The sequence below is a fragment of the Myiozetetes cayanensis genome, unplaced genomic scaffold (genome assembly GCF_022539395.1).
Source record: "Myiozetetes cayanensis isolate MyiCay16 unplaced genomic scaffold, myiCay2020 scf23, whole genome shotgun sequence".
In the NCBI taxonomy this organism is placed as follows: Eukaryota; Metazoa; Chordata; class Aves; order Passeriformes; family Tyrannidae; genus Myiozetetes; species Myiozetetes cayanensis.
This window is the reverse complement of record NW_026087445.1, coordinates 6,339,416-6,364,621: the sequence shown is the minus strand read 5'-3', so window position 1 is coordinate 6,364,621 and position 25,206 is coordinate 6,339,416. Positions and strand designations below refer to the sequence as shown.

The 25,206-nt window shown below is 44.5% G+C and overlaps 1 protein-coding gene across 3 annotated transcripts in view; it reads left to right on the top strand.

Moving 5' to 3' along the window:
- The first annotated feature begins 2,714 nt into the window (after positions 1–2,714).
- The window catches only part of RAPGEF1 (Rap guanine nucleotide exchange factor 1), an 86,296-nt gene continuing 63,804 nt past the window's right edge, over positions 2,715–25,206 (top strand). For all 3 annotated transcript variants that reach the window (XM_050320264.1, XM_050320263.1, XM_050320262.1), the window contains exon 1: positions 2,715–2,924. In XM_050320264.1, the coding sequence (XP_050176221.1) occupies positions 2,900–2,924 (25 nt within the window). In that variant the 5' untranslated portion in view covers positions 2,715–2,899. The remainder of the gene's footprint in view (positions 2,925–25,206) is intronic.

The following is a 25,206-nucleotide window of genomic DNA, read 5'->3' as shown; positions in this document are numbered from 1 at the left end:
TCAGTGGTTTCCACTAATTTTTTTTTCAGCTCTTCCCAGGGGCAAAACTTTGCACCCCACAAGGTGGTGGCAGAGGCACACCAGGTCGCTGTGGTGTGTTTGTCACTTGGGGATCTTCTGCACATTGAGCAAGGTCTTTCAGGGAGCTCGTTGTGTCTTAACCAAATTGCCACCACCCTGACCAGTGACGTTATCATGTCCAGAAGGCATCCAGAAGGTAGTTGGCTAAATTGCACATAATCCTAGTTATTCTCTGATTCTGAAACCCACCTGGACAACTGTGCTTGGGGGTGAACGGCCATCATCTCCTGGCGTTTCTGCGGGGATAGACTCAGCATGATCCCAGCCCTGATCCCAAAAACTGGAGGAGAGCAGGAGAGCAGGGCTGGGGCGGAAGCAGCTCGGGATTCGGGAAGGGCGCTAGAGGGCAGGAGAGCTCTTCTCTAACTGCGCATCTCAATAGTCTCGTTAGTATTTCTTGCACAATTTCCCCTGTTCAGTGGGTCAGTTGTCAAGTTCAGTGACTCACTGCAGGAAATGACCCTCTGGGGCTGCAGTTTATGTCTGCCCAGCACCGGTGGGCAAGGCTGAGGCAGAATCCATCGGAGGGGTTTGCATGTAGACACCAACCACCTGGAGTGTTGCTGGCAGCTTTCCTGCCAGGGAGCTTCTCCCAGCAAAGAAACATTTGGGGAAGGAGGCTCCAGTTGTTGCCCCCACAAACACACCTGGCATTCCTCTGTGATCTCACCTGACAGCAAAGCAGGTACCCAACACATTCTTCTCTTCTTCCTGATGTAACATCTGCACCTGAAAAAACTGGCTCTTTGTAGGGTGTTTCTTGTACCTCTTGAAGGTACAAGGGTGACGATGCTGCCTTCATCCCTTTCCTCTATCCCCAGCTTCCAGCAAGAACCATCCCCACAGGACCTCAAACTGCTCTGTAACAGCCCAGAAAGCCACATCTCCCTTCACAGCTTTCCTTCTGCTCTCCTGGCCATGGCTCTGTCCATAACAGCACATTTTTCCCCAGCTGACTCCACGGGATATTTAGAAGCATCGGGTTTTCCTGGCGTTGTGAGTTACATCTTAATGCAGAAAGCACCAGAGAAACTCCAGCATCCCCCGGAAGGCAACACATCATGGGCACAACGGGGCTTTTTATATCAGAGACTGTGAAAAGACCTTCCAATTTAGTAGCTGTTCTGTTCATATCTCACATTATTGCACACACGCTCCCTCTTCCTTGCCCAAGTCTGAAAAACGGAGGGTGTAAGAATAGCAGCTTCTTACTTCATCTGTCTGCTTCCTGTGTGTACTGGCAGTCGGGTCTGCTCTCATTAGCATCACCCTCGGCAGCTCCTCCTTACTATCGCTCACTAATACGGGTGAGTCAGCACAGCTCAGCGTGGCTACAACAGCCACCATTTACATCTGTGTGAGTGAGGGAAGAGCCTGCACCTAAATCTTCTTCTGTTAGATTTATTAAGCAAATGCTCTCAGGCACTCTCCACGAGCCTCTCAGAGAAAAAAAAAAAAATTAATGAGAGAAAAATACATAGTCTGCCTCTTAGACATTTCCTCCTATAGCTTGTGCCCAACCCGGGGTGTGTGAGATGTTTAAACAGTCTGATGAAGTCACTTTAAAAGTTGTGTATAAAGCTGACAAAAATAGCAACCTCGTGAATGATTTATTTCATAAGGGAAATAAACAGCCTCTGACAGATCACCAGGCTTCAGGGATTTATTGGGCTGTAGCACAGGGTGCTACCTGCAAGTCATGGTACTGCTGTGAAATTTGTCCCTAATTAAGTTGCAGGAGTGAGTTGATTTTTAAATAGGACCATAATTCTTTTATTGTTGCCCAAGGCCACCCCTACTGGCTCTGCTGTTGTTTTCCTCTGGAGTGAACCTGCTTGTCCCCAGGGAGGTGCCACTGCTCCCTGGGCTCAAACTAAAGCAACTGTGTTAGTCAGGATGGCAAACACAGAGCTGAGGGTGTCAGGCAGCCAGGAATGGGAATGGGAGTGGGAGAACAGTGCTTGTCTGTGGGACTTCCAGGAGCTGTGCTGGGCAACCCGGGGTCACATTGGCCACAGGTGCCCTGAGTGTGGATTTGGGCTGTAGTTCTTCACAGAGGGAGTTATCAGACATTGGAACGGGCTACCCAGGGAGGTGGTGGAGTCACCATCCCTGGAGGTATTTAAGACGGGAGTGGATGTGGCATCAGTGCCATGGTCTAGTAGACAAGGTGGTGTTGGGCCAAAGGTTGGGCTCAACGATCTCAGAGGTGTTTTCCAACCTGGTTGGCTCTGTGATTCTGTGATTCTGTGTTAGGTCAAAGGTTGGGCTCGAAGGTCGCAGAGGCCTTTCCAGCCCGGTCGATTCAGTCGTTCTGTGATGCTCGGGAAGTTCCGCCCGAACATACGGAAAAAAACTTCTTCACCGCGCACACAGGGACAGGTTGCTCGGAGACGATGCGGAGCCTCCTCACCGCAGGTACCCCCAATCCCCATTCCCTGCGGGCGGCCCTGCCCGAGCCGGGAATCGGGGATTAACAATTCCGCTGCCTTCCCCGCTCAGCCATCCCCGGGATTCCGGGATTGCGGGATGCGGCCCCGCCCCTGCAGTTGCGGCGGTGCCCGCGGGGCGGCGGTGCCGGGGCGGGGCCGGGGCCGGGGCGGTGCGTGCGCGGCGGGAGCCCCGGGCCGCCCCTTCCCGTCGCGGCCCCGCCGAGCGGGCCGGGGGGGCGGGCGCTGCTCCACCGCGGCCGCCGCCGGAGCCGCTCCCGCACCGCGCCCGGCAGCAGCGGGAGCCCCCCGGCAAACAACCCCCCCGACCCTGCTCGGCCCGGCCCCCCGAGCGCCGCCGGGCCCGAGCGCCGAGCGCCGGCTCCGACATGTCCGGCAAGATCGAGAAAGCAGGTGAGGCGGACGGGGAGGCCCCCGCGGGGGGACCGGGCGGGGAGGGAGAGGGGGCCGCGCTCGCCCCGCCGAGCTGCCGGAGCCGCCGGAGCCCCGGAGGTTCGGAGCTGCCGGAGGTGCCGCGGGCCTGGCGCGGCCCGGCGGGGCTGGGGGAGCCGGGCAGGGCCCCCCATCCCCGGCAGGGCTCCCCCCCGGGGGCTCTGTCAGCGCGGGGATGGGGAGCGCGGCCCGGAACGCGGCCGGGTCCGGGGAGACGCGGGGGATGCTCAGCCCGTCCCCCCGCGGGGCTGGTCCTGCGCTGCTCGGGTCAGGCTTTGTGTCTTCTCCGCGTTTTCCTTCCACCCCCTCATTTCCCCCATTTTTCCCTGTTTTTTCCCTAATTCTTTTATTTTAATTATTGCCTTTCTGCACCCCTTCCGTCCTCCCCGTGCAGCCGAGCATCAGCGCAGCCGGGCGCTGCAGCGCTTTTGGGGCCTACATGCAGTGATTAATTTCAACTTCTCCCAACTTTCCTTCTCTGGTGTTCGTGCAGGATGAGAAAAGACGAGTCTGTAGGCAAATGTCGGAGGGGACTTGCTCATTTTTTCCCTCTTCCTTGCTAAGCTCTCCCCTCTGCTTGGGGTGCTCATGAGAGCCAGGGGAGGCTGCTGAGATTCCTCCTGCTCTCGCAAGGAAACGCTCAAGCACGGATCATATTGTCTCTCTGTGCTTCTGGAGTCGTGCCTGGTTCTCAGTTGTCACTTTAGATGGTTGAATGCCCATGTTTTTCTCCGTAGTGGGAGTAGTACGTTTAAGAAGATTCAATTAGCGTTGTGCAAATCAAGCAGCGAAGTTACGTAGTTTAATTATGTTGCATTTAATTAGCAGAGAAAAATCAATGCTGTTTTGTTATTTTTATTGTAAGGAATAGCTAGGCAGCTTCCTTCTGGGGAAGGCAGGGCAGCAGCCTGAGTGGGGATGCAGGAGCATTCAGCCTTTCCAGGACAGCAGCCACGGATGTAGGAAAGATTCCTGTTTCCAAGGAGTGGAGTCGGTAGCAGCGCGTTCTGGTTTTGATCATTCCACCCGGGTTTTCTGTGGCTCCTGTGCTGCACCGTGTGTGAGTGTGTTCTCCAGTGATGCGGGTTCTGGAGCGGCCTCGGGGGATGAGCAGCCTGGCTCCCTGGCAGCCGCCTTCTCCGTGGAGAACACAGGCGTGTTTCCAGCTCTTCGCGCTGAGTTACTGTCTAACAAGTGTGCATCGCGTCACGGGACAAATGTTACTCCAGAAATATCTCAGGTTAATCCGATGCACGATCCCTTACATTGTATCACGGTGTAGCGCTTTGCTCTGGCTGCTGGGGGATTCTGGCTGTTCCTTCCCATGCTTTTCCACACTTTCCTGCCTCCGCTCATCCCTTACTCCACTGAGTAAGGAAGGTGCTAGCAGAGCACACAGACCTGGGGCCAGCTGTGGAGTAATTGCCACTTGTTTATGCTGGAGGTGAATTTGGCTTGGGATTTAGTGACTGTAGACAGTAATTACAGACGTATAAATAAGTGATCACGTTTTGTTTATTCGTGCGCAGTAAATAACCCTGTGAGAATAGTAAATACAACTCCACACCGGCGAGGCAGCGTGGAGAGTTCAAGCACAGGAAGATGACTCTGTAGACACACACACACACAAATGCAGAGTGGTTCCATAAACAATAGAACACAAAGGCCAAAAAATACCATATAAATGTAAATACCCTATAAAATGCCATGTAATATCAATAAAATACCGTATAAAAATCATATGCTGCTCAACTCAGAGACCAGACATGCTGAGCTCCCGCTGAAAAACTCCAGGTTCATGCAGGACCCATCCCCAGGTCAGTGCTGTGAGCGTACAGCTGGAAGATGCAGGGGGTGAAGCCTCTATGTGGAGGCATTTGTTCTAGTGGGTGTCTGTTGTAGTGATGATTTGCTGAACAAGAGAAACTGTAAATCTGGGAGTCTGTCCTCTTTCAACTGCTTGTGCTTTTATTTCTTTAAAAAGGATATTAAAAAAAAAAAAAAAATTCCGGTCCAAATATAAATGGGAGGAGAAGAGGCAGGGAGGGAGGGCTGGGAGCCAGCTGTTCCAGTGCAGGAGCGTCTCCATCTCTGTTTCTGAGTGTTTGAACTCCTGATTGACACAAACAGTTTGTTAACAGCGTCACCGAACAAACACAGGCTGGAACACCACAGTAATTCTGGGATACTGTTTGTCAAAACGTGTACAGTAGCAGAACAAAGGATAGGGAGTCGTGGAACAAATGCTGCGGGGTCTAAGGTCTGTATGTTTGTGTACATTTGAATTTGTTTTTCTTATGGGAGCAGAAATTCATGCATAACACATTGTGTTGTAAATAAAATGAGCTCCTGCCTGATCACAAGCCATGGTGACAAACTTTGGAATGGGCTTGGCTTTGGTTTGACTCCTGTGTCCATCTAGACAGGCTGCTTTGAAAAATATGTTATCCCTTACAGGGTTAGACCCCCAGAGATCTTGCATCCCTCTGCTCCCTGGGTCCTTAACTGAAACACCTTGTTGGCACTCAATAAAAGACAACAATAAATGATTAGAGATAGCAGCTACCATCCTGTCCATGAAGAAAGAGCAGACAAGGCTCCCTCTGGAGCCTCTCAGTGCTGCTGTTTAATCAACAGAAGGGTCACTGTAGAGCAGTTCAGAGCTCTGCTTTGGAGTGAAGGGCAGCCATCTGTTAACGTAGAATAAGATGGTATATTTTGGTTTAACAAGTGTTAGAGCCCCTGTTTTGTTAGGCTCCATCCAGGAGGCTTCCAAATACTTTTCCAAAGCAGAACCCTCATTGGCTTGAAGAGAAGCAATGGCTGTTGGCTTTTCTGTGCTCTAGAACTGTGACTTTTTGTCTTCACTTTCAGAAAATATTTGCTCTCACCCTTTTGATGTGAAATCCAAAACAGGGATGCCAAGAAACAGCGAAGAAGGTCACAGAATCTGCTTGGGTTTCCTGTTACCATGGCAATGCATGAATTCCTGTGTTTATTTACCTGATGGATTACGTGCTCCAGGGAATTGAACTATTCTGCATCGTTCAGGGAGAATGAGGGAGCAGTTAGACAACATCAGGTCTGAACCTAAAGCTCTTGGTGAAGCAAGCCCATTCAAGAATGCCCTTTATTAAAACCAAAGAACATATGGGTGCCATACTTTGAAGGTTTATTCTACTTGGGGGTTTCAGCCTTAATCTTGTAATTTCTTACAGGGTTTTCATATCCCTTGTGAACTTGCTTTTCCAACAGCTGTCTGCTAAAGGTTGTTTGAAAGAACTGGTTTGAGTCTTTGCTACCTGGAGTGCAGGCAGTCATCTCTATTCTGCTCAGGATTCAACTGGATGTATTTATTCCCAGTAGACCAAAAATGCTGTTGGCTTCACCTTTTACTTATAAGCACTTGCCTGATAAGCAAATTCACCTCAAATTCTCATCCTTTAGTATTGGTGGGATAAACATCTAGGACTAATCCCAGGAGAACTCTGTTCTTAAGGAATATGGCAAAAATAGCAGACACAATTCAGGAGATCAGATTATTCCCATCTTTATAGGAACTTAATGCTTATCCAGAGTCCTCCAGGCCAGTTTGCATGATTCTGAATTGTGCATCTGCAAATGTTTTTGTATTAATGTGAAGTTTCCCGGGGATTTTGCTTTTGTGGAGGGTATATTTTGAACTGTCATCGTCTCTTGGATCATTTGATGGAAATTAGCCTGCACAGTTTTTACACCTGTACAGTCTTCTGCAGTTTCTCTTTGTCTGTCATGTTTAGGTGAGTTGCTAGGCAGAACTCTGTTGTGCATTCACCACCGTACCCTGTTCCTCAGAGGGAGCGAGTGCTTTCAGGTGAAAACTTTTGCAGTTAACCAGTTTAGGTGCTGCTCTACTGGTGGCTTTCAAACAAAGTTAAAAAATATTAAACTTCTTGTTGTAACCTGAGAATTAAGCCCCTCTAAAGACTCACTTCACAACCCTAAAGACAATTCAGTTCCAGTTCTTCCTTACCCGTGCTTTTAGCACCTACTGTTTCCCACTATGTGTTGCTCCCAAAGCGACATCCCGTGTGTGTTTTATTGTAACTTGTTTAAACAGCATCAACAATTCAGTCTGGTTTCGTGGAGAGCCAAAATACAGGTGCAAGAAGATCACTGCTTAGTGTGTGTTTCTACAAAATGGCACAAAGAGAATTTGGCATCTTTTGTAAGCCATCACAGGCCTGACAGGTGTTGCGTTGCTTCGGGACTGGCGTGTTCCGAAATGCAGCCTGCGGGATAACTGCTGCAGGATTGGGATGGTCAGAGCACTTGTAAGAGGGAAGTGGGCAAGGACTGGAGAGAAAAAAAAGACAGCTGAAGGCTACTGGAATGTGAAGCAGCTGGGATGTGCCTTAGTCAGTGAAAAAGCAGAAACTGGGAACAATTGCAAAATTTATTTTCAGTGCAAGCAATCGTTTTCCTTGAACTGCAGTGACTAAATATATCTCTTGGTGTGATTTTTATGTGGTGGTAACTCTTACTGGCTCTTGCTAACCTCCTGGTGAGCAGAGAGGAGTGGAAGTTCACTGTCAGTCAAGACTATAACACAAATATCCCTCATTTAGATCTGTTGATTCACTTGCAGCAAACATTTCCTATTTGTAAGGGATCCATCGTGGCTTTGCTTGCTGCAGTGTATTGCCTGAGTGGAAGAAACCAGGGGGTTTGTTTCTAGGGAAAGGAGTCAATCTGTAACTCCTTTTTAGGTTTCCTTGGGGTTTTGTTCATGTTTCTGAAAGTTTTTAATTGCAGTTGATCCTTCAGCTGATTCTAGTAACTCTACTGTGGGAGCAGATAGACTCTGATACTGTATATAAAATGATGATGTATATAAAAAAATATACATTAAGACCTTATTTCTTCCAAAGTCAAAAGCCTGTGGGTAGAACTGGCAAAATGAGCTTTGCTGTTGACTTTCAAATCGTTTGGAAGGAGAGCATTTAGTTCAGAATCTTACAGCATCTGAACTGCAAATGGAGGAATACGAAGAGTTAACCTTCTAGACTTTATTATAGAGAAGCTGGAGAGGTGCTATGCCTTTCTTGGCAGAGGCATTTATGGCTAATCAGATTTAATTCAATCACTCAGTCATTATGTGTATTACAGGTACTTCTCAGTTGGGCTGGTGGGAAGTGAAAGCTGGAATTGTTTGTTACTGTAGCACCAAATTTGGAAGGTCCTTGTGCCCCGGCAGAGGTAAAATGATAAGAGAGCATCTCCTGTCTTTGTGCCAGATAAAACTCCAGAAACTATGTCATATATTAAAAATAACAAATTACATGTCAGAACTACAGGTAAGGTGATTTAATAGCCTCCTTCCTTTCCCCCCCTCCTCACCACACCCATCTTTTGCATAGTTTGGATACATGTAGTAGATATAACTTGTTCCATTTTCCAAGGCATATCATCCCAACATTTTTCTGCTGAAACTAGAGATTTGGGGTCCTTTGCTAGTTTGCAAAGCTGTTGACCTCTGTGTTATGTTGCTTAGCATGAAATAAATCCTTCCAGCCTGTGTTCTGCCTGTGGAGGCTTTATATTACCTGGAGAAAAATCCTGTGCATGGGTTTGTGACAGAATAAGCTTTTCTTTCTGGAAACAATGGAAAATTTATTGTGCTGTAGGTGCCTGAATATTTGGGAAATTCTGTTTTGGTGTTACATCCTTTCTCCTGATTACCATTAGCGAACCATGGGATTCAGCCATGGTCATGGAAGCAATATGGAAGGAGTATTGAAATAACAAAGCTATTGCAAGGATGTTGGCTTTGTTATTTGTCAGATTTGCCTAAATAACCAAAGTTTGGCTTGCATAGTCTGCAGCTGAGAGGTATTACAGAACACAATGGGATGAGGGGATGGTAAAGGAGAACAGTGTGTTGTTCTTGGGGCTTTAGGAGAGATTAGAGGGAAAGGGAGAGCAGGTTGAAGGAAAACTAGATTTATTCACCTTTGCGAGTTTGAATTTGCAGCCCCAGAACTTCAAGGCGTATAAACCCCTCAGTGTATAAAAAGGGTACCAGAGAAGGAAAAAGGGACATCACAAATGGAGATGTTGATGGAATGGCTGGAAAGAGCAGAAAGGAAGAGAGAGGATGCCCAGCCCACTGGGGATGGAAGGGGAGGGAGCGGTGGGTGAGTTGCGTGCGAGGAGAGCGGGGAGGAAAAGACAAGACGGATGACAAGGGGGGAAATCGGGCAAGGAGGACGTTCCCGGCGGCTTTCAGGGGAGTCCGTTCCAAGGCGAAGAGACAGAAGATAAATTTCAGCAATCCGGAAAAGCTACAGGAATCCTGCAGGTTGGGACGTGCTGCCGGAGGAATGCTCTGCAGTTCTGCTGTTCACGTTACTGCAGCCTGACAAATTACAACTCTATTCCCTGACCCACGGCATCCACTCCTGAAAATACATCTCTGATCTCTTCTTGTGGTGTGTGACATTGGCACTGGCAGAGCAAACAGTTTCATCTCTGAGAGGGAAATGGTGTCCCCTCGTGCTCTGTAAAGCAGCCTGAGAAAGCTGATGGATCAGATTATTGATCTACTTTTATTTGGGTTGCATATTTCAGTGGAAGCTCTTCAGCTTTCAAACAGTCTCTTCGTGTTAAATCTGTTTGCTGTTTTAGTTGCTACTGTAGCTCACCTTGTCTGGAGTTTGTAGGATAATGTTTTCCTGTTGAGCAAGGGAGAAGGGAATAGAAACAAGGACAGGGAAAAGAGGGTCAGAATGTATCAGAATGTTCACTTGGTGTTTGGGAGAACTGATCCCCCTACACTTGCTTTCTATTTGATCATATTTAGGAAAGTAATCTAAAATATTTGAGAGTTGACAAGAGCTATATTCTAAGCCCTGGCTAGCATTTTTGATTTCATGTTCCTTTCATTTTTTTTCGTTCCCATTGTATACCACTTTGAATGTCAGTTGAGCAGGGGTGGCACTGGGGAAGAGATTTCTTAATTATGGGGCTGAGGGTCTTTGAATTAAGCAAATGCGTGTTTTGCATTATCTTACTTTACTGGGTGATGGTCTCTGCTGCTTTGGGTAGAGCTTTTTTGGTGCCATGAAAATACTGTGCATTTGGGGATGTAATTTAACATCTTGGTGTGGCCATGAGTGCCTCCAAGGAAACCCTAATTCATTATTCTGCCGAGGGAGAAAGGTTAAAGCTTGCTTGCACTCTCATGCTCTCGTTCTTTCTCTCTGAAGGCTTCATGGGGGGATGCCCTTTGTTGAGTACTTAACACATTCACTGAACCAGTCCCATTTACATTCTGAGCAAGATCTTTAATTTCATCCCTGACGTGTAAAAAAAGTCTTGTATTTGGAATAAAAAAAAAAAATTTAAAAAAAAAAAAAGAGAATTTTCTTTTTTAGGCTTTCTGAAAAGAAAGGAAAAAATCAGTAGAGGCTAAAATTAAAGAATAGTTACTCGTGGCTAGTAAAGTTGGACTAAGCAGATCCTGCAGTTGGTTGGTTGATTAAACTTTGATAGAATTTTACTCAGAGACTGAACATGTAGTTCTGTATCTGTTCAACTGTAGTTTGCAGGGAGTCTTTAATAATTAAAATGGGAGTGTGTTCCCAGTGTGCAGCAGGCATTGTTTTACCCCTTCCCTTTTGATGGGCTTGTGCCTGTGCAGCCCAAGAGGTGGTAAAACAGCCTCAGGAATTAATTCCATATTTAGGCAGTTTCCCTTTGCAAACCAAGAGTCACATAATCAAGGGTAATCAATAGCTTAGTTTTCACCCAGGGTAATCAATAGCTGAGTTCTGGTTGTGTAGTACATTCCAATCAATTCTGGAGAGCAGCGCTCGGTGAATCCATCTGATGGTGGGCTTTGGTTAACAGGACAATGCTGTTTGAAACAGCTTTCCTTGGGTGTTACATTATCCTTGCAGTTGTGCTCTAACTATAACAACTTAACTTTGTCAATTTGAGGATGGAGGGTTAAAGTGTGGGTGGTTCCCATCTACTTTTTGCTTAACAATGTAGCCTTGCTTTTCACTGTTGGGAGTGATGTGTGCTGCAACTTTTGTGTACAAGAAAATAAAGTATCCCTGTTTGGTTATATTTTATCCATTGAATCATTTTTTTTAAAGTGTATTCTACTTTTCTTGTTAGAAGCAGCTTTAAACTGAATTATGTACAGGAATAGTAAGTTTGAGGAACTAGGAAGGTCTGCCAACAGGTTAAGTTAGAGCTCATCTGTGAATTTACAGGGATTTACAGAAAACGTGGAGCATGGGTTTATGCAGGAGGTGGTTTGCCTGTATAAATAGCCTTGCAAAGGTCACACGAAATCAGATGTTAAGGCTGATGCCAGATTTTTGACAGAGCATGGCAGGAGCAGTGCAGGGATTGATTTTAACTTTTGCTGCTTGGAATTACTTCTTCAGGGCTATTATGCGGGAGAAATTTTCAGTACCCGAAAACATTGTGCATCTGGCAGTCACATGACTTTAAAAAAACCCCTTAATCTCATATCTTTATGAGCAATATCTAGAGCATAACTGACAGAAACTGAGGTGGGCAGTTTCTCTGTTTTAAGCTTAGTTTTTCTGGTTCTTTTCTGTGCATGGCTGTTTGCTCTTTGTCACTGGGAGCAGTGGCACTTCTGTCCCCTGCTCTGTCCATCTGCCCTGTTGTGGTTTACAGGAGGGACACTTCAGAACATTGTAGAACCACCCTGTTGAAATGATCTAATGAATTTAAGGAATGGTATTTAAAGTACATTGTTTACCACGAGCCGGTGCTCTCAACTGTGGCCAATTTTGTGAGATTCAGGTATACAATATCCCTTTAAAGATGAACCACTGAGTTTTTGATGTGTAGCTTGGTGCATCTCTCAGAGATGAGCTTGTTCCTGTCTGTATTTAATCTGTAGCATCCTTTGATAAGACAGTAGTGATATATCCATCTGTTATATTTCGACTTGTTGACCAATTTCAGTCAAACTTTGCAGAGGAATGGATAGTAAAATATATATTTTAATTTTTGCACATTTTCAGAAGAAGACTGAGGAAATCTGAGGGGTTGCAAACAGTGCCTTCATTCGTGCTAAAGAGAAGATGTAGCTGTCCCGTACTCTGTTTGGCAAGGATGACTTGAATCCTTTGGGAAAAAAGCAACTATGTGTATCTTCTGGGGACAGTTCAGAGGAGCCAATCAGGGACAGTGAAGGGTGGGTTTCTCTTAAAAGCCTGATAAAAGTGGCAGGGCAAACAAACACTTAAAAACCAGGTCAGGGGAGAATTTGGTTCTTGTTGCTGTCTGTGCCTATTTCCAGGTAGCCTTTAAACAAAGATGGTTTTGTTCTCGTCTGTCTCAGGTGAGAGCACTTGTATAAATTCCTTAAATGTGCATTGGCAGCTCTCACTCTTAGATTTTATCCTGAATTCATTATCCTGGTTCATTAGAGCTCAGATGTGAGGTGTACCTTTCACTGTAACACTTCTAGGGCTCCCTGGAGACATCAGGTGTAGCACAACTGATACACAGGAGAACTTCCCTGAGCTTCCATTTGGCTGGAAATCTGGCAAGTGCCGAGGTCCAAGGGATTCAAACCCTTGTGTGATATTGGTGCAACCCATAAAAGAAATTCCCCCATCAAGTCAGAGCATAGCTGATTTTGAAATCGTTACCAGCCTGCATGGCTTGGATGTTAATGGAGATCCTTGATCCAAGTCTGGCATCCAAACTTGATAACTCCTGCAAAACACCACTCTCAGCCATTTTACCAGACCAGTGCTGTGGCTTGTCCTATGAGAAAGTTCAGATTTTTGACTGAAAGAGTGGTCAGGGACTGGAATAAGTTGCCCAGGGAGGTGGTAGAGTTACTGTCTCTGGAAGTGTTCAAGAGGAGTCCGCATGTGGCTCTTGGGGACGTGGTTTAGGGGTGATTATGTTGGATTGACGGTTGGACCAGATGATCTTGAAGGTCTCTTTCAGCCTTGATGGTTCTGTGATTCTGAGAGCTAACAGGCTGTGAGTTTTGTTGTTACTGTTATACTGTTTTTATCATTTAATTCTTCTCAGATGAGATAATTCCCATCTAAAAGCTTTGGCAACACAGTATACTAAGTTTCAAATATTATCATAATGGAAAAAAATCGTGCTAGAAATATTAGTACTCAGTTGTATACATTTAATGAAATTGTTATTCAAAGCTTTTATTTCCAAAACAGTAACAGTGGTTTGTGTTGATGTTGCACGCTATGATCTTAACTTTTGGGGGGATAACAAAGCACAAAAACTGGCTCCTCCTGCAATCCTGTGCCCTTGAAGGAGTCACTTAGTTAAATTCCTTAATATTTTTGCAGCTGTGGTTGTGGTTTGTTAACTGATGTGCTGCCTTGAAGAACAGCCTGTGTCTGCAGCAAAGTTTTCATTACTCATCTGTCAATACTTGCAGAGTAAAACAAATGAGTCTGGGTAGAGATTTCTGCTCTTCAGTGTAAAGGGTTTCTTTTCCTCCATCCCTGCCATTTTACCCAAGGAGAGAGTAGGGAATGCTTTTGATAACAGTGCATGTTGTACTGCATTGGATAGAAAGGTCTGACCTCTTTTGTCTGTCAGGATTATTTTAAGCTATGATGTTTAGATAATATTAAATGAACTAGAGGGAATTAAAAACATCTCCCTTTCCCAAAATATTCTCACTTGTACAGCTGTAAAATGCCCTTTGTCCTGATTCATACCAGCTGAGGAATCTCTAGAATTTCTCTTTTGCAGTTGGTAAAATATGATTTTTGGCCATTTTGACAATTTGTTTGCCTGGAGAAATCCAGGTGAGTTTGGTTTGGTTTTGTTTTAACATAGACCTCAAACTTGAAAATTAGATAAACCAAACTATTATGTTACTGTTTTTACTGATGCAAACTGCAAGTTTTGCAGTATTTACCTTGGTCTCTGGTTGAAATGCAGGAGGCAGCTTATCTGCCTGGATTTTTGTGAGGGTTTTTTTGCATGGTAATTGCAAATGAAAGGCACATCTTGATTTTGAAGGGCCTACAGAACAGGGGTGTGTGCTCTGGGAGGTGGAGGTGCACGTGAATTTGGTGCTGGTACATGGCATGGTGGAGTGAATGGAAGGAACTGGAGGAACTGCTTTCACAGGGGATGAGCAGTGGGTATGAAATGCTTTGCTGTCACAGGACAGAGCTGTAGCAAAAGGATGAACTATAATAAGTCGGGGAGAAGCATTTGCAGAATGCAGGGATCTGACTCACTTGACCACATGGTTCTCTTGAGTTTCATACTTGACTGTGACAAATCCAGAATAGCATCCAGGCTAGTGAGCAAGTGTGCTGGCGAACCAAAGGCCTGTGCTGGCCTCTGTTATTTTGGGGGAAACACTGGAGTCCTTGCCTCTTTTTCCTGTTGTGCAATCTGGTTTTGCTTGCCTTTTATCCCACTCCAGAAGATCCTGGTGGTGCAAAACCTCAGGCAGCAGCTCCCTGTGCATGAAGATGTAAAGAACTAAGGCCCAGCCCAAGTAAAAGTGACTCGTAACGTGAAGCCTTGCTTTGAGCCTCTGCACCTTGGCACACGATGTGTTGGCTGGTAAATTGGCACCAGTTTCCTTAGCACATGGAGCTGCCATCAGATGTATTTTGAGTTCTGTCCTGTGGGAGATGTTCTGAGAGTGGAAGGAACCAAAACCTCTGCCAGACTGAGCTCTTGACCAGCTGCAAGCGCGAGGACCTAGTTTGGAGATAAAAACTGATTAGTGGATAATTCCCCCTGGAATGAATAATCTCAGCCTTAAAAGATGAGTTGCAGATGGTTTTGGATGAGAGAGGGGTCAGGTTTAAAATGTCATTCTTTCAGTAACCTGAATCTGCTGACCTTAGGTGACACTGCAGAGATCATTTCAGCCAAGTAAGAACGAAAGGAGAGGCTCACCCGTGGTGTGGAGCCAGTGCTTCCTGAGTTGGTTTGACCCCGAGCCCCCAGTGTCGTATTTATGTAGTGACTTGAAAGGTCCTCCACTCCCCAAGGTCAAGGAAAGCTTCCAAAATACCAAGGAGAGCTGTAGTAAACTCCCCCAGTGAGAAGGATTAGATCTGTCACGACTTCTTGAACTGTTTTCATGTTGGTTACGCCTCTACTGATCTTTCACCTTTGCACAGGTAACACTACATGTGTGTTTGCCTGTCTTTGACTGGAAAACCTGCAGAAAACAAAACTGAAAGCTAAAACGAGGTTAAGGACTACATAAGCAAGCTGTGTCAATAAAGGCCATCATTTTGTATAGCTGTGCAGCTTTTCAAATTACTCCAGCGAGACTCTCCTTACAAACGCTTTTGTATTTTGTCTGTTGACTCATCCATCTCAACACTCACAGTAACATTTCAGTACTGTCTTATAAAGCCTGTGATTGAAGCAAGGCTGTTCTCGGGCTGGTTCATCAACAGATGCAATTAATACAATGATGTTTGTTTTGACACCCTGTCTCACTGGCAGCATTGTAAGCAGCATTGCTGTGCTTCACTGTGGTTGAGGACTCAGTGTGCAGGCAGATCACTCAATATTTGTATTCAGCTCAAAGTCAACACTGAAAGAGTTTCAGACCTCTCCTTGGCTGGCAAACAGGCTCACTGGCACTACAAGCGATGTTAACAAAAAGGGCAAATCATAATCTGCAGCACTTCTAATTTATTTACAGTTCTATAAAATTTCACTCTGCCAGAGAGCACCAGAAGCATAAAAGGAAAGCTCAGAGGGATTTTCTTCTTGTGTGAGTCTGGGAAGGTGGTGAAGGAAATACGATTTGGGCTCAGATATTTATTCTTTTAGTAGAACAATGTCAGTCCCAGACCAGTGCTTCTCAGATGTGTTTTACCCTGGGAACTTGTGTAAAACGTCTTCCTTTTCAGCTTTTTCATTTTTAGCTGTATAGAGGGTGTAACCATTGTTCAAGGGAGTGTCTGTGGCACGGAGCCAGTTGATATCTAAACCCTATCATGAATTGTTTTAAAGAGAGCATGATTTTCTGTACTGAGATATATTGATGACTTTTTTTTTTTCAGGGCAGGAAGTACCTGCTGACTCCAGCAGTTACCAGAGCAGCTGTTCATTATGAGTAAGCCATAGGAAAAACCCTGTGAAAGCCTTGATATCAGTAGGAAGCAGCACGGACTTAAATGATCAGTACCAAAGTCTAGTTAAGCTGTATCAAGAACTGCTTTCCTATTTTCACTTGCTCAGAATTTTATACTGGGGGGAAAAAAATTCCTGGTTCTTGGGGTGTCAACGTCTGTAGGATAGTTTACAGAGAGGTATTTAACTTCGGGCTAGTTAATATTTGTAAAGGCTTGTCTGGACACTCCCTGAACTCTTGCTCCAGGGTACAAATTTAATTGATTTATTCCATATTGAGGTCATGTAGCAGTTTCTGTGAGTAGGCATCTCCGCTGGATCCATGGCTTTGAGCATTCCCAGGCATTATAGCACCCCTGTCACTTAGACTGGGTTTCTACCAGGACCTGTATTAGGCAGGGCACACACTGGAAATGCAGTCAACTCCCTGTCCTGAGCTTCCCAATGAGCAAATTGGGACTTTTTTGTTTCAATCTATCTCTGGTTTTAATCACAGAGCTGAATTCTGAGGAGATTATATATAGAATTCCGTAGCTTTCCACCAGAAAGTTTGCTTTGAATTTAATGGGCATTTTGGTGAATTGCTGTAGTTGACGTTTTCTAGGAAAATAAATTATTATTTTGAGCCAAAGCCCTCTGATTGGTGCCAGCTGAGCAGCAGGGGAGGCCCTGGGCTCCCATGGGCTCATCCAGGGTATGTATGGGAGGCTGCAGCAGCACTGCTGACCTTTGGCTCACGTCAAAAAACAGTGAGCGAGGAGCACGGTGCTCCAGATGTGAACCTGTCTGGACGCTGAGCATGCAGAGATAAGCTGCTGATGGGGAAAACTCATTCCCTTATAACTGCTGTATTATCCAAGTGAACCCAGTGTCACAGCTCAGCTTCTGAGATACTTCCAGCCCAACTTCAGTTACTTCCCAAGTTCTGCATTTGACCTCTGGGCTTGAACTGCTTTTTGTTTTGTGTTGTTCCTTGTTGTCTTTGACACCAGGGTATGATTTCTTCGTTGTCACCTCTCACTGCCCTTTGTTTCTCTTAGTTTGCAGGTTTTTTGGATGTGTACACTCATGTTGCTTGTAGAGTATCCTGCCTGTGTCACGAGGTTTTGATTCAGCAGGGTTGTCCTGGAGATGAAAGGGATGTGCCAGCAAGTAGTGGAATGTATGTCACATCAGAGGAACATCCACACACATCTTGCACAAGCAGCAGAGCTTCTCTTGCTGCTCAGTGTGGTTCTGGGGTCGTGGCTCATGGGGGTGGTGCCAATAGGAAATATGGGATGTTCTGGCTTATTTTGAGAACAAGATTCCATTTCCCTTGAGGCAATAATCTCATGAATCAAGAAGGAAAATGTGTAATGCTTAGTGTTCATCTAGAGCTTTACATTTTTGGAGCATTGTGCAAACATTTCTGCTGTACTTCTGACTTCACAATGGGTGGTGGTGGAAAGTGCTGCTCGTAGTGAGGTGAGAACAGCGAGTACAACTTCTGCCCTCCTTTCAATCCCTGGCATGGTTTAACTTGGTGCTTTGGTCAGGTGAGCTCTACTTCTCCCTAAGCTTCTGTGGGCTTTTCAGTGATTGCTGGAGCTGTGAAACCCTTTGAGTGGGTTGCTAGTTCAGGTTTTAAGGATGTCATTAGGCAGTGAGAGTGGAAGTAATGCTGCGTGGGGGTGACATCTCCCCGTGTGGGAAGATGCAGGTGATATTGTGTGCACAGACCATGCCACCTAGAGGAGCAGAGTGGGCTGGCAAGGCTGGAGCCATGGTTTGCTGGCAAAATTTCAGTGTCTGTGCAAATGGCAGCGTTGAGACCTTCCCCCAGCAGTGCCCTTTGTGGCCTTGCCTCCAGGTCCTTCATCAAGTCCAGTGTGAGAAGGTCCATTCACAGGCAGCTCTCCATCAGCTCATCTCAACAAACATTTCTCAACTTTTGACACGAGACTGCTGTTTGTGATTTAGCCTCCTGGGTATGTTGATCCTAATCTTTCCCAGAGGCTCAACAACCTGAAATTAAGTTGTGGATCTCACCTCATATTCTCTGGAAATTGGGGTGAGGAATCTAGTACAAGGTATGATTTGATGGGATAACACTCTCCAGGCTCTGTGCTTTTTTTTTTGGCTTGTGTGTTGCAATTTCTTTTGTGGGAGACTATTAAATTTCCCAGAAGATTATCCTAATTTCCAGAGTCTAGAAGTCTGAATTGTAATTAAGCACTTAATTTGATGAGGGTTTTTAGATGTCTTGCTAGTCTACTGGCAGCTTGGGGAAATACTTCCATCTTCAGCCCAGCTTCCCTTGCTTAGGTTCAAGCTCAGAAAGCTGGGATATATTTAGAACTGGCAGAACTGCCAGCCAGGCCTCAGAAAATTGCTCCAAATCTCTGCTTTCTGAATAAGTTGAGACAAAATTCAAAAGAAATGTGGCTTTTCTGAAGAAGTTGAAGTTAGAGTGATGACAATTTGTCACCAACAAATGGGCAGTGGGGAATTTCAGTAATACATTTTATTGCTTCCAGTTGCATTGAGTTTCCCATTGCCACAAATGACAGCAATCAGGGCATCCAACAGGGAAGCAATTACTTTATTTCTTGATCATCCAGACAGTCAGGGAGTTGTCTTATGAGATAAGCAAATGGCTTGACCAAGGGGCATCACTGCTTTGGGACAGAGATTTCTTTTTGACCCACATTAGTGTAATATGTGGTGCAATAAGGTCTTGACCAATAACTTGGTCTCCTAGGATTTAATACACAAATAATAATGACTGAGTAGAGGTTTTCTTTTCTTCTGTGCTGTTTGAGGTTAGAGCTTCTAGTTGGTTAAGTTTGTATCTTCTGCTAAAGTTTCTCTCTGCTGTGTAAGTAAAACATCGTTTTTCCCTGCTCTCCTGTATTTATGCTTAAAACCTCAGCAACAATCTTGTAGACTGTATTCTTTTGTGCCTTTGAGTTGACCCTCATGTATTTTCATCGAGACATGAGGATGGCCATCCCATTTCCTTCTATTCTCCGTTTAAATTTTCCTGTTACGGGAATACTATAAAAAAAAATAAAAAAAAAAAAAATTGAATTGCAATTAGTCATACATTAAAACAACCAGACTAAAGCATCCTCTCAGTGTCAGTGTCCTGCCTGTGGCAGGGAGTTGGAATGAGATGATCTTTAAGGTCCCTTCCAACCCAAACCATTCCATGGTTCTGTGCCCACGTTGGCTGTGGACGGATCTCTTGGCTGCCCCCCCTGTCTCTCTCCTTAACACATCCCCCTTTTTGCTGATAACTTTCTGGCCTCCAGGCTACTGACAGCTGTTGTCCACTTGCTGCTAATTAAGAAAGCAGCATGAGCGATGGGAATGTGGATTGGAGAGATTGAACCCCCCTCTGCAGCAAAGCGTTTCAACCTGATTAAAAAGAGCCTGACTGACGACTGAGCGGCCTCTTTTTTCCCTCCTGTCTGGAGCCTCTCTGCAGTAGCCTGTTTGCCCTCAGAACTCCCATGTTAGGTGCTGTGCCTCTGTATTTTTTAGATCCTATAACAATAACCGGTGCCAGAGCGGATTTGCCGTTGAAAAGATGGGCACGTGTGAAATTTGAGCCCCCTCTCTATAATGCCACGTCTTTAGCATGCAAAGCGTTGTGTACATCTGTGCTCTTGCCCAGAAATTCGAATGCAGATCGTATTTTTGAAATAAAGTGACACATACTGTGTTGAAAATTTAGAAACTGGCTGTAGAGAATCAAGATCATTATGAATTAGCGGCACTTAAGTGGATGGACTGACGGGTTTCAAAGGTTTTCTTTCTTTAAAGTGTTTTCCTTTGTTTGCTTTGTTTCCCTGTTTTGGTTTTCCTTGTTTTGCATCAGGTCCCAGTGGGTGACCTTTTGTGTGATATGGTAACACTGTCATTTTTATGATCCAGCAAGAGAATGGGCTTGAACTCTGCAATTCCCTTTCTGGCCTGTGCTTCTGTGGAGGTAAAATGATAGACTGAGGTTAATATAATACAAGATTGTTGTGTTAATACGCAACCAGAAGGTGTGAATTCAAGTAAGAGTGGTGGTAATTTGGCAGAGGAAGCCTCCTCCTGTAACACTGATGCCTTCTGGAGCTCTTTGCCCCCAGGAATATTATGACTCTCTGTATTTCAGATTAAATCTCCAAAATTCAATCTGAATTCTTATCTGCAATAAGTGGGCTCTCTATAGCCCCTAGCGTGCTTTGAAATCCGTGTTATTTGCTCTTATTTCTGGGAAACTAATTTCTCTTCTTCCTGTTGTGATTTTTCTCCTGTTTGGCTGTTACCTTTTACCCTGGGGATGGTTGTTTTTCGGTGTTTTTCAGAACTTCTCATTAAAAGCACTATGTGTGTATATAGGAATAAAATGTTTACTAAATTAAATAAAAAAATCACCACCAGACTTGGCTCATAAGTGTGTTAAAATGCTTTAATAAACCATGTCTACCATTGCATCCAAGTGTAATTGAACAGTCTGAGGAGAGGAGGACATGCTTTTGACAGTGTTTATTGGTGTTCACCTTGATGACTTTCCGAGAGAAGCCTTGGAGCATTTGACTTCAGCTTTTGTAGTAAAGAAGTGTTCTGTGTTTGTTTGAAGCTGGAACAAGAGCTGCTTTCCCAGTGTTATCATACATTCATTTGAACACTTGTAATACTGAAATGGTAGGAAATGCAAAGCGCAGTGTGCTCCTAATGAGCTGAACTAGGCAGACTCTTTGGGACCTGGGTGGTTCAGGGTGTGAAAGTGCTCTAATCTCCTTGGGCAGCTTTTTGTTTTCACATGAAGAGAGCAGATGCTGACACGGTGCAAATAGAAGAGAAATCCTATCACTTGGATTGGCCCTGAATCCCCAAGCTGTAGTTTGTAAACACAGTGATTTATGGATATCATAGATGAAAACAGCATTTCTTTTTTCCCCCCCCAAGCAAAATATTATTTCCAAATAGATCATCTCATTATTGGACTCTGGTTTGGCTAGTAATTTTGTAAAATAAACCTAGTAGACTTAATGCTAGAAAATTAATGGGTTGATTTCTCTACTACTGAGGATTTATGGAGGCTCCAAATCCCTGTCTGTCTTGCTGTGGGAGGTAATTAAGAATATGAGGGAGCGGTTTCTTGGTTTGAAATGTTGAAAGTGACTGTAAGTATTTGTACTGTTAAGTCTGGGAGCTTGTTGGGGATGGTGAGATTGGTTATGCTGGGTCATTTGCTGGGAAGATTGGTCATTGCTTTCACAGTATCCTGCTTATTGCTTGGACAGCTTTGCCCAAACTGTTTATTATGTGCTGCCTGTGACTGGCAGCCTGTTTCAAGCCCATTATAGGAATATTATGTGGCTTCAGGATCACAGTCCATTTGTCCTATAAAGACACTCATAGTGACATTGAGTTGAGCCGCTGTCATCCAGGTAGGTCCTCTGCCAATACTGACATGTTTTTGCATCTGCTCTGCATTTTCGTGTGACTGAAGTGTCCTTTGAATCCCCACCCCTTTCCCATTTGTGCCACGATTTTCTGGCTCTGTAAAATGAAAAGCCATCACACAGTCATTTTGGAGGCACAGAGATGGCGGTTTTGACATTAAAGGGGCAAAAAAACCCGTTCTGCAAATCCCTGTGAAAAAACCAGCTGCCTGTTTGGTGCTAGGTCAGGCTTTGTTTGGGCTATTGTTTAGATGTAAGCCTAGAGCTTTGCTGTTAGGCCTGGAGCTGACTTCCCTTCCACTGGGTTCCTGAATGACAAAGTATTTTAGCAGAGTTGGCACCTCTTTGTTGGGTTGTTTTGCAAATGCAGACCCAGTTCTTAACGTGAGAGGACAAAACAGGCATTTCTGCTCTACAGTGGAAAATGTTTGGGTTATGTTGTCCTGATTCCTCATAGTACCACAGGAGCGTCCTTTAAATAAAAAAATGACTATTCCTACAAGAAAAATCTCTTCCTTTGAGATTTGTTATCTACTTCAGTTCAACAAAGCTAGACTTTAACTTTTTATCTTTGAGAAACAACTTTCCATATATATGAGAATTACCCCTAAATGTTACCCTTTTGCCTTCTAATTGGCTAAATCCATTTTGCAAGTGGACAGTCATATCCAAAAGTAAAACTGCGTAGGGACTAATAATGTGTGTGAGTTTCCAGCCTTCATCTTGATTTGAATTAGTTTTCCTGGAAGTGGAAAAGTCCTCTCATTATAAAGTCTGAGCTATAAGATTCTTGTGGCTTTGAATGTTACCTGTTTTATCCTGATAAATTCTGATGTGTTACATTTTCAAGCGATCTCCCTAAAAGTATAGATTTGTACATCTGCCAGAAAACCAGGTCAGCTCTTCACCCACTCTGTTCTTTACCAACAAATCATAAATTAACTTGACTATATTGAAGTATTTTCTGTATTTTTTTTTAAATTCCGTTTTAGAAGTGGTTTGAATGCCTGTTGCAAATGTCTTCTGTGAGGGGCATCTTTCAGAGTTCCCATATGAGTGGGTCAAGTTTCATAATTATGTGACTGCTATAAATAGTGTTGTTTTTTAATCAAATAGCAGCAATCAAGCCATTATGGGTGTTTTGTACCTATGACTTGTGTGTAATATCAGGATAGACATGAAAATGGTGCTGGTTAAAGTCATGTGGCCCATAGAAGGCTTTTGCAGAGGGACTCAGGAGTTTCAACACATTTTAGTGAAGCAGCTTATCCCAAATCAAATGTCTTTTCCAAGATTTGTTTGAGACATCTTCCAGTTTTGCACTCATTGCAATAGATACATAACTGCCTCTCAGGTTAATGAGGAATAAGGGCACATTCAGGGTATTCAGACTTCTGACTGCAGAGTTGCCAAAAATGAAGCAGGAGAGATGTCTTCCTTCTGTCATTCTTCTACAGAAATCAGCAGTTTAGAAGTAGATGTAGCTGAGAGTTTATTTGCTGAGCTTCAGAGCTCATGAGTACACAGAGAAGAGGCAAACCTTACGTGTTTGTGTGGGGAGGGAGGCAAAGTGAGTTTGCTGTGTAAATTTGTAAACAGGGTAGAAAGGAAAGGGAAGTTTCCTGAAAACATGTGCTAAAATAAATGAAGTCCAAGCACAGACTGGAAATCTCGTGAAGTCGTGCAGGGCATTGTGGGGGAGTTGCCCTGGTGGGGAGCAGATGTTTGCTGAGGTCCTGCAGTCAATGGCTGCAGTGTTCAACTCCCCTCAGCCCCCTCCAAAACACACAGTTATTTCTGCTGAGCGACACCACCATCGTCTCTTAGGCATAAGTATTTTTTAGCCATTGAAAAGTGAAGCTTTCTAACTATGCTTCCACAAGCCTAGTACTAAACGCTTCTTATACTGCAAAGTGGTAATAATAAACATGGATCTTATGTACAAAGTCAATTCTGTGTTTTCAGCATTGTAGGCAGTGGTTTATTACTTGAGAGATGGTTTATGGTGTTTCTTGTTGCTTTATTGCAGTGTAATTTTTTTTTTTTTTTACTCATTGGTTGGACCCAGCTGAAAACTCAAAATACAGCCAGGGTGAAGCTTGTGCAGGCAGGTTGTGTGTTGCCAGTTGATAACATTAAACCCAGAGGGTTTAGGAGGTATTTACCCTTCTAGTAACAGCACCACAGGTATTTTTTATAAACATCTCTGTACGTCTTTCTGAACCCAGCTGCTGTGACATCCTAAATGTGGCATCCTAAATCAGTGGGTTCTGGCATGTTTTTCACAGAGGAGCAGCATAAAGTTAATCACAGTGAAGCTTTGATGAAGCACCAGGCTCAAGGGCCGTGCTCTCCAGAGGCGATGGAGCAGGGCCTGGCCTGACTCGACCCAGCACCACATGGCTCGGGGCCTGGTGGAGCTGAACTTTCAGCCTGGCTGCTGTTTTCCAAACAGACCTCCTGAGCTCCAAAGTATTATTGCTCAATGGGCCACGAGCTGAAATTGGTATTGATTCACCTCTCAGGGCTGAGATCGCCACACAGCTGCACGTTGTGCTGCAGAGACTTAAACAGCTTTGGCAGTTGTGGTTCTGCTGCTTTGTCAAAACCAAATTAAATAGAAATACTGTACGAAATTATTTCTTATTTATAGAATCCTAAGGCCCCTTTACCACAGAACCTGGGCAGTGGCTTTTAGAACATGGTTGTTTTTTTTTTTCCTTGGGGTGGATCGTGGTCTTTGAACACATTCATGTGTCTCCCTGGCAGGTAGGGCTGGCTTGTGGGCAAGATCCCACTTTTGAAACTTGATGTTATACTCTGCATGGGATGGGATATGATCAGGGAATGAGCTGTTGGTCAAACAATCACTGTTAATTCACCAAGATTTATTCTGTGAGAAAAGAATAGTTTCAGCAGGGATTATAGAGGTGCTGAGCTAAGGTTCAGCTTTGGTTTTGGTAAAATCCAACCTCAGCTTAGTTCCCTTAAGGTTGCTGTGTATTAGCATTGAAGGTGTTTGTTCTTGACCTTCAGGCCAGCTTCCTGTATGAGCAAACTGGAAGCTCGTCTGAAAATTTGAAACCGATTCTTAGTAGGACCCACTTTTGGTAATTTCCATTGAAGATAAGAGTAACTGTTAAATACAGATAGCCAGGGTGATACAAGAAAAATGTTGCACACCAGCAAAGAATGAAGAACCAAAGAAATCAAGCTCAGGTATGCCCCTGTAAAGTGGGTTTTCAGACTTGTCAGTGCATTAGGCTACGTGATATTCTAAAGTACCTGAGGAATAGCTGCTTTTTCTTCAGCATGAAATTAACAAGTAAAATTCTGGTGGCTGTTTCCGTATTACTGAAACTTTAAATCTTCAGTAGGCTCAGTTGAGTCAGACATGGGATGGATTCCTTCAGACTCCCTTCCTGTTGCTGCTGATGCCTGTACAGCTCTGCTGGGGTTTGCTTCTGTAGAAGTTCAGTCTTCTTGTTTATTTTAAAGTCAGGATTTGCCAAAAAAGACTGAGGAGAACTGCAGGTGTTTGTGGCAGTTTGCCTTTAAACCTGTTTTCCATTGGAGCAGTATAACCAGGAGGTTTTAGTTCAGGCGTGAGGAGACAGGATAAAATAGAAAGTTGTCACAAATGATTGTTTACT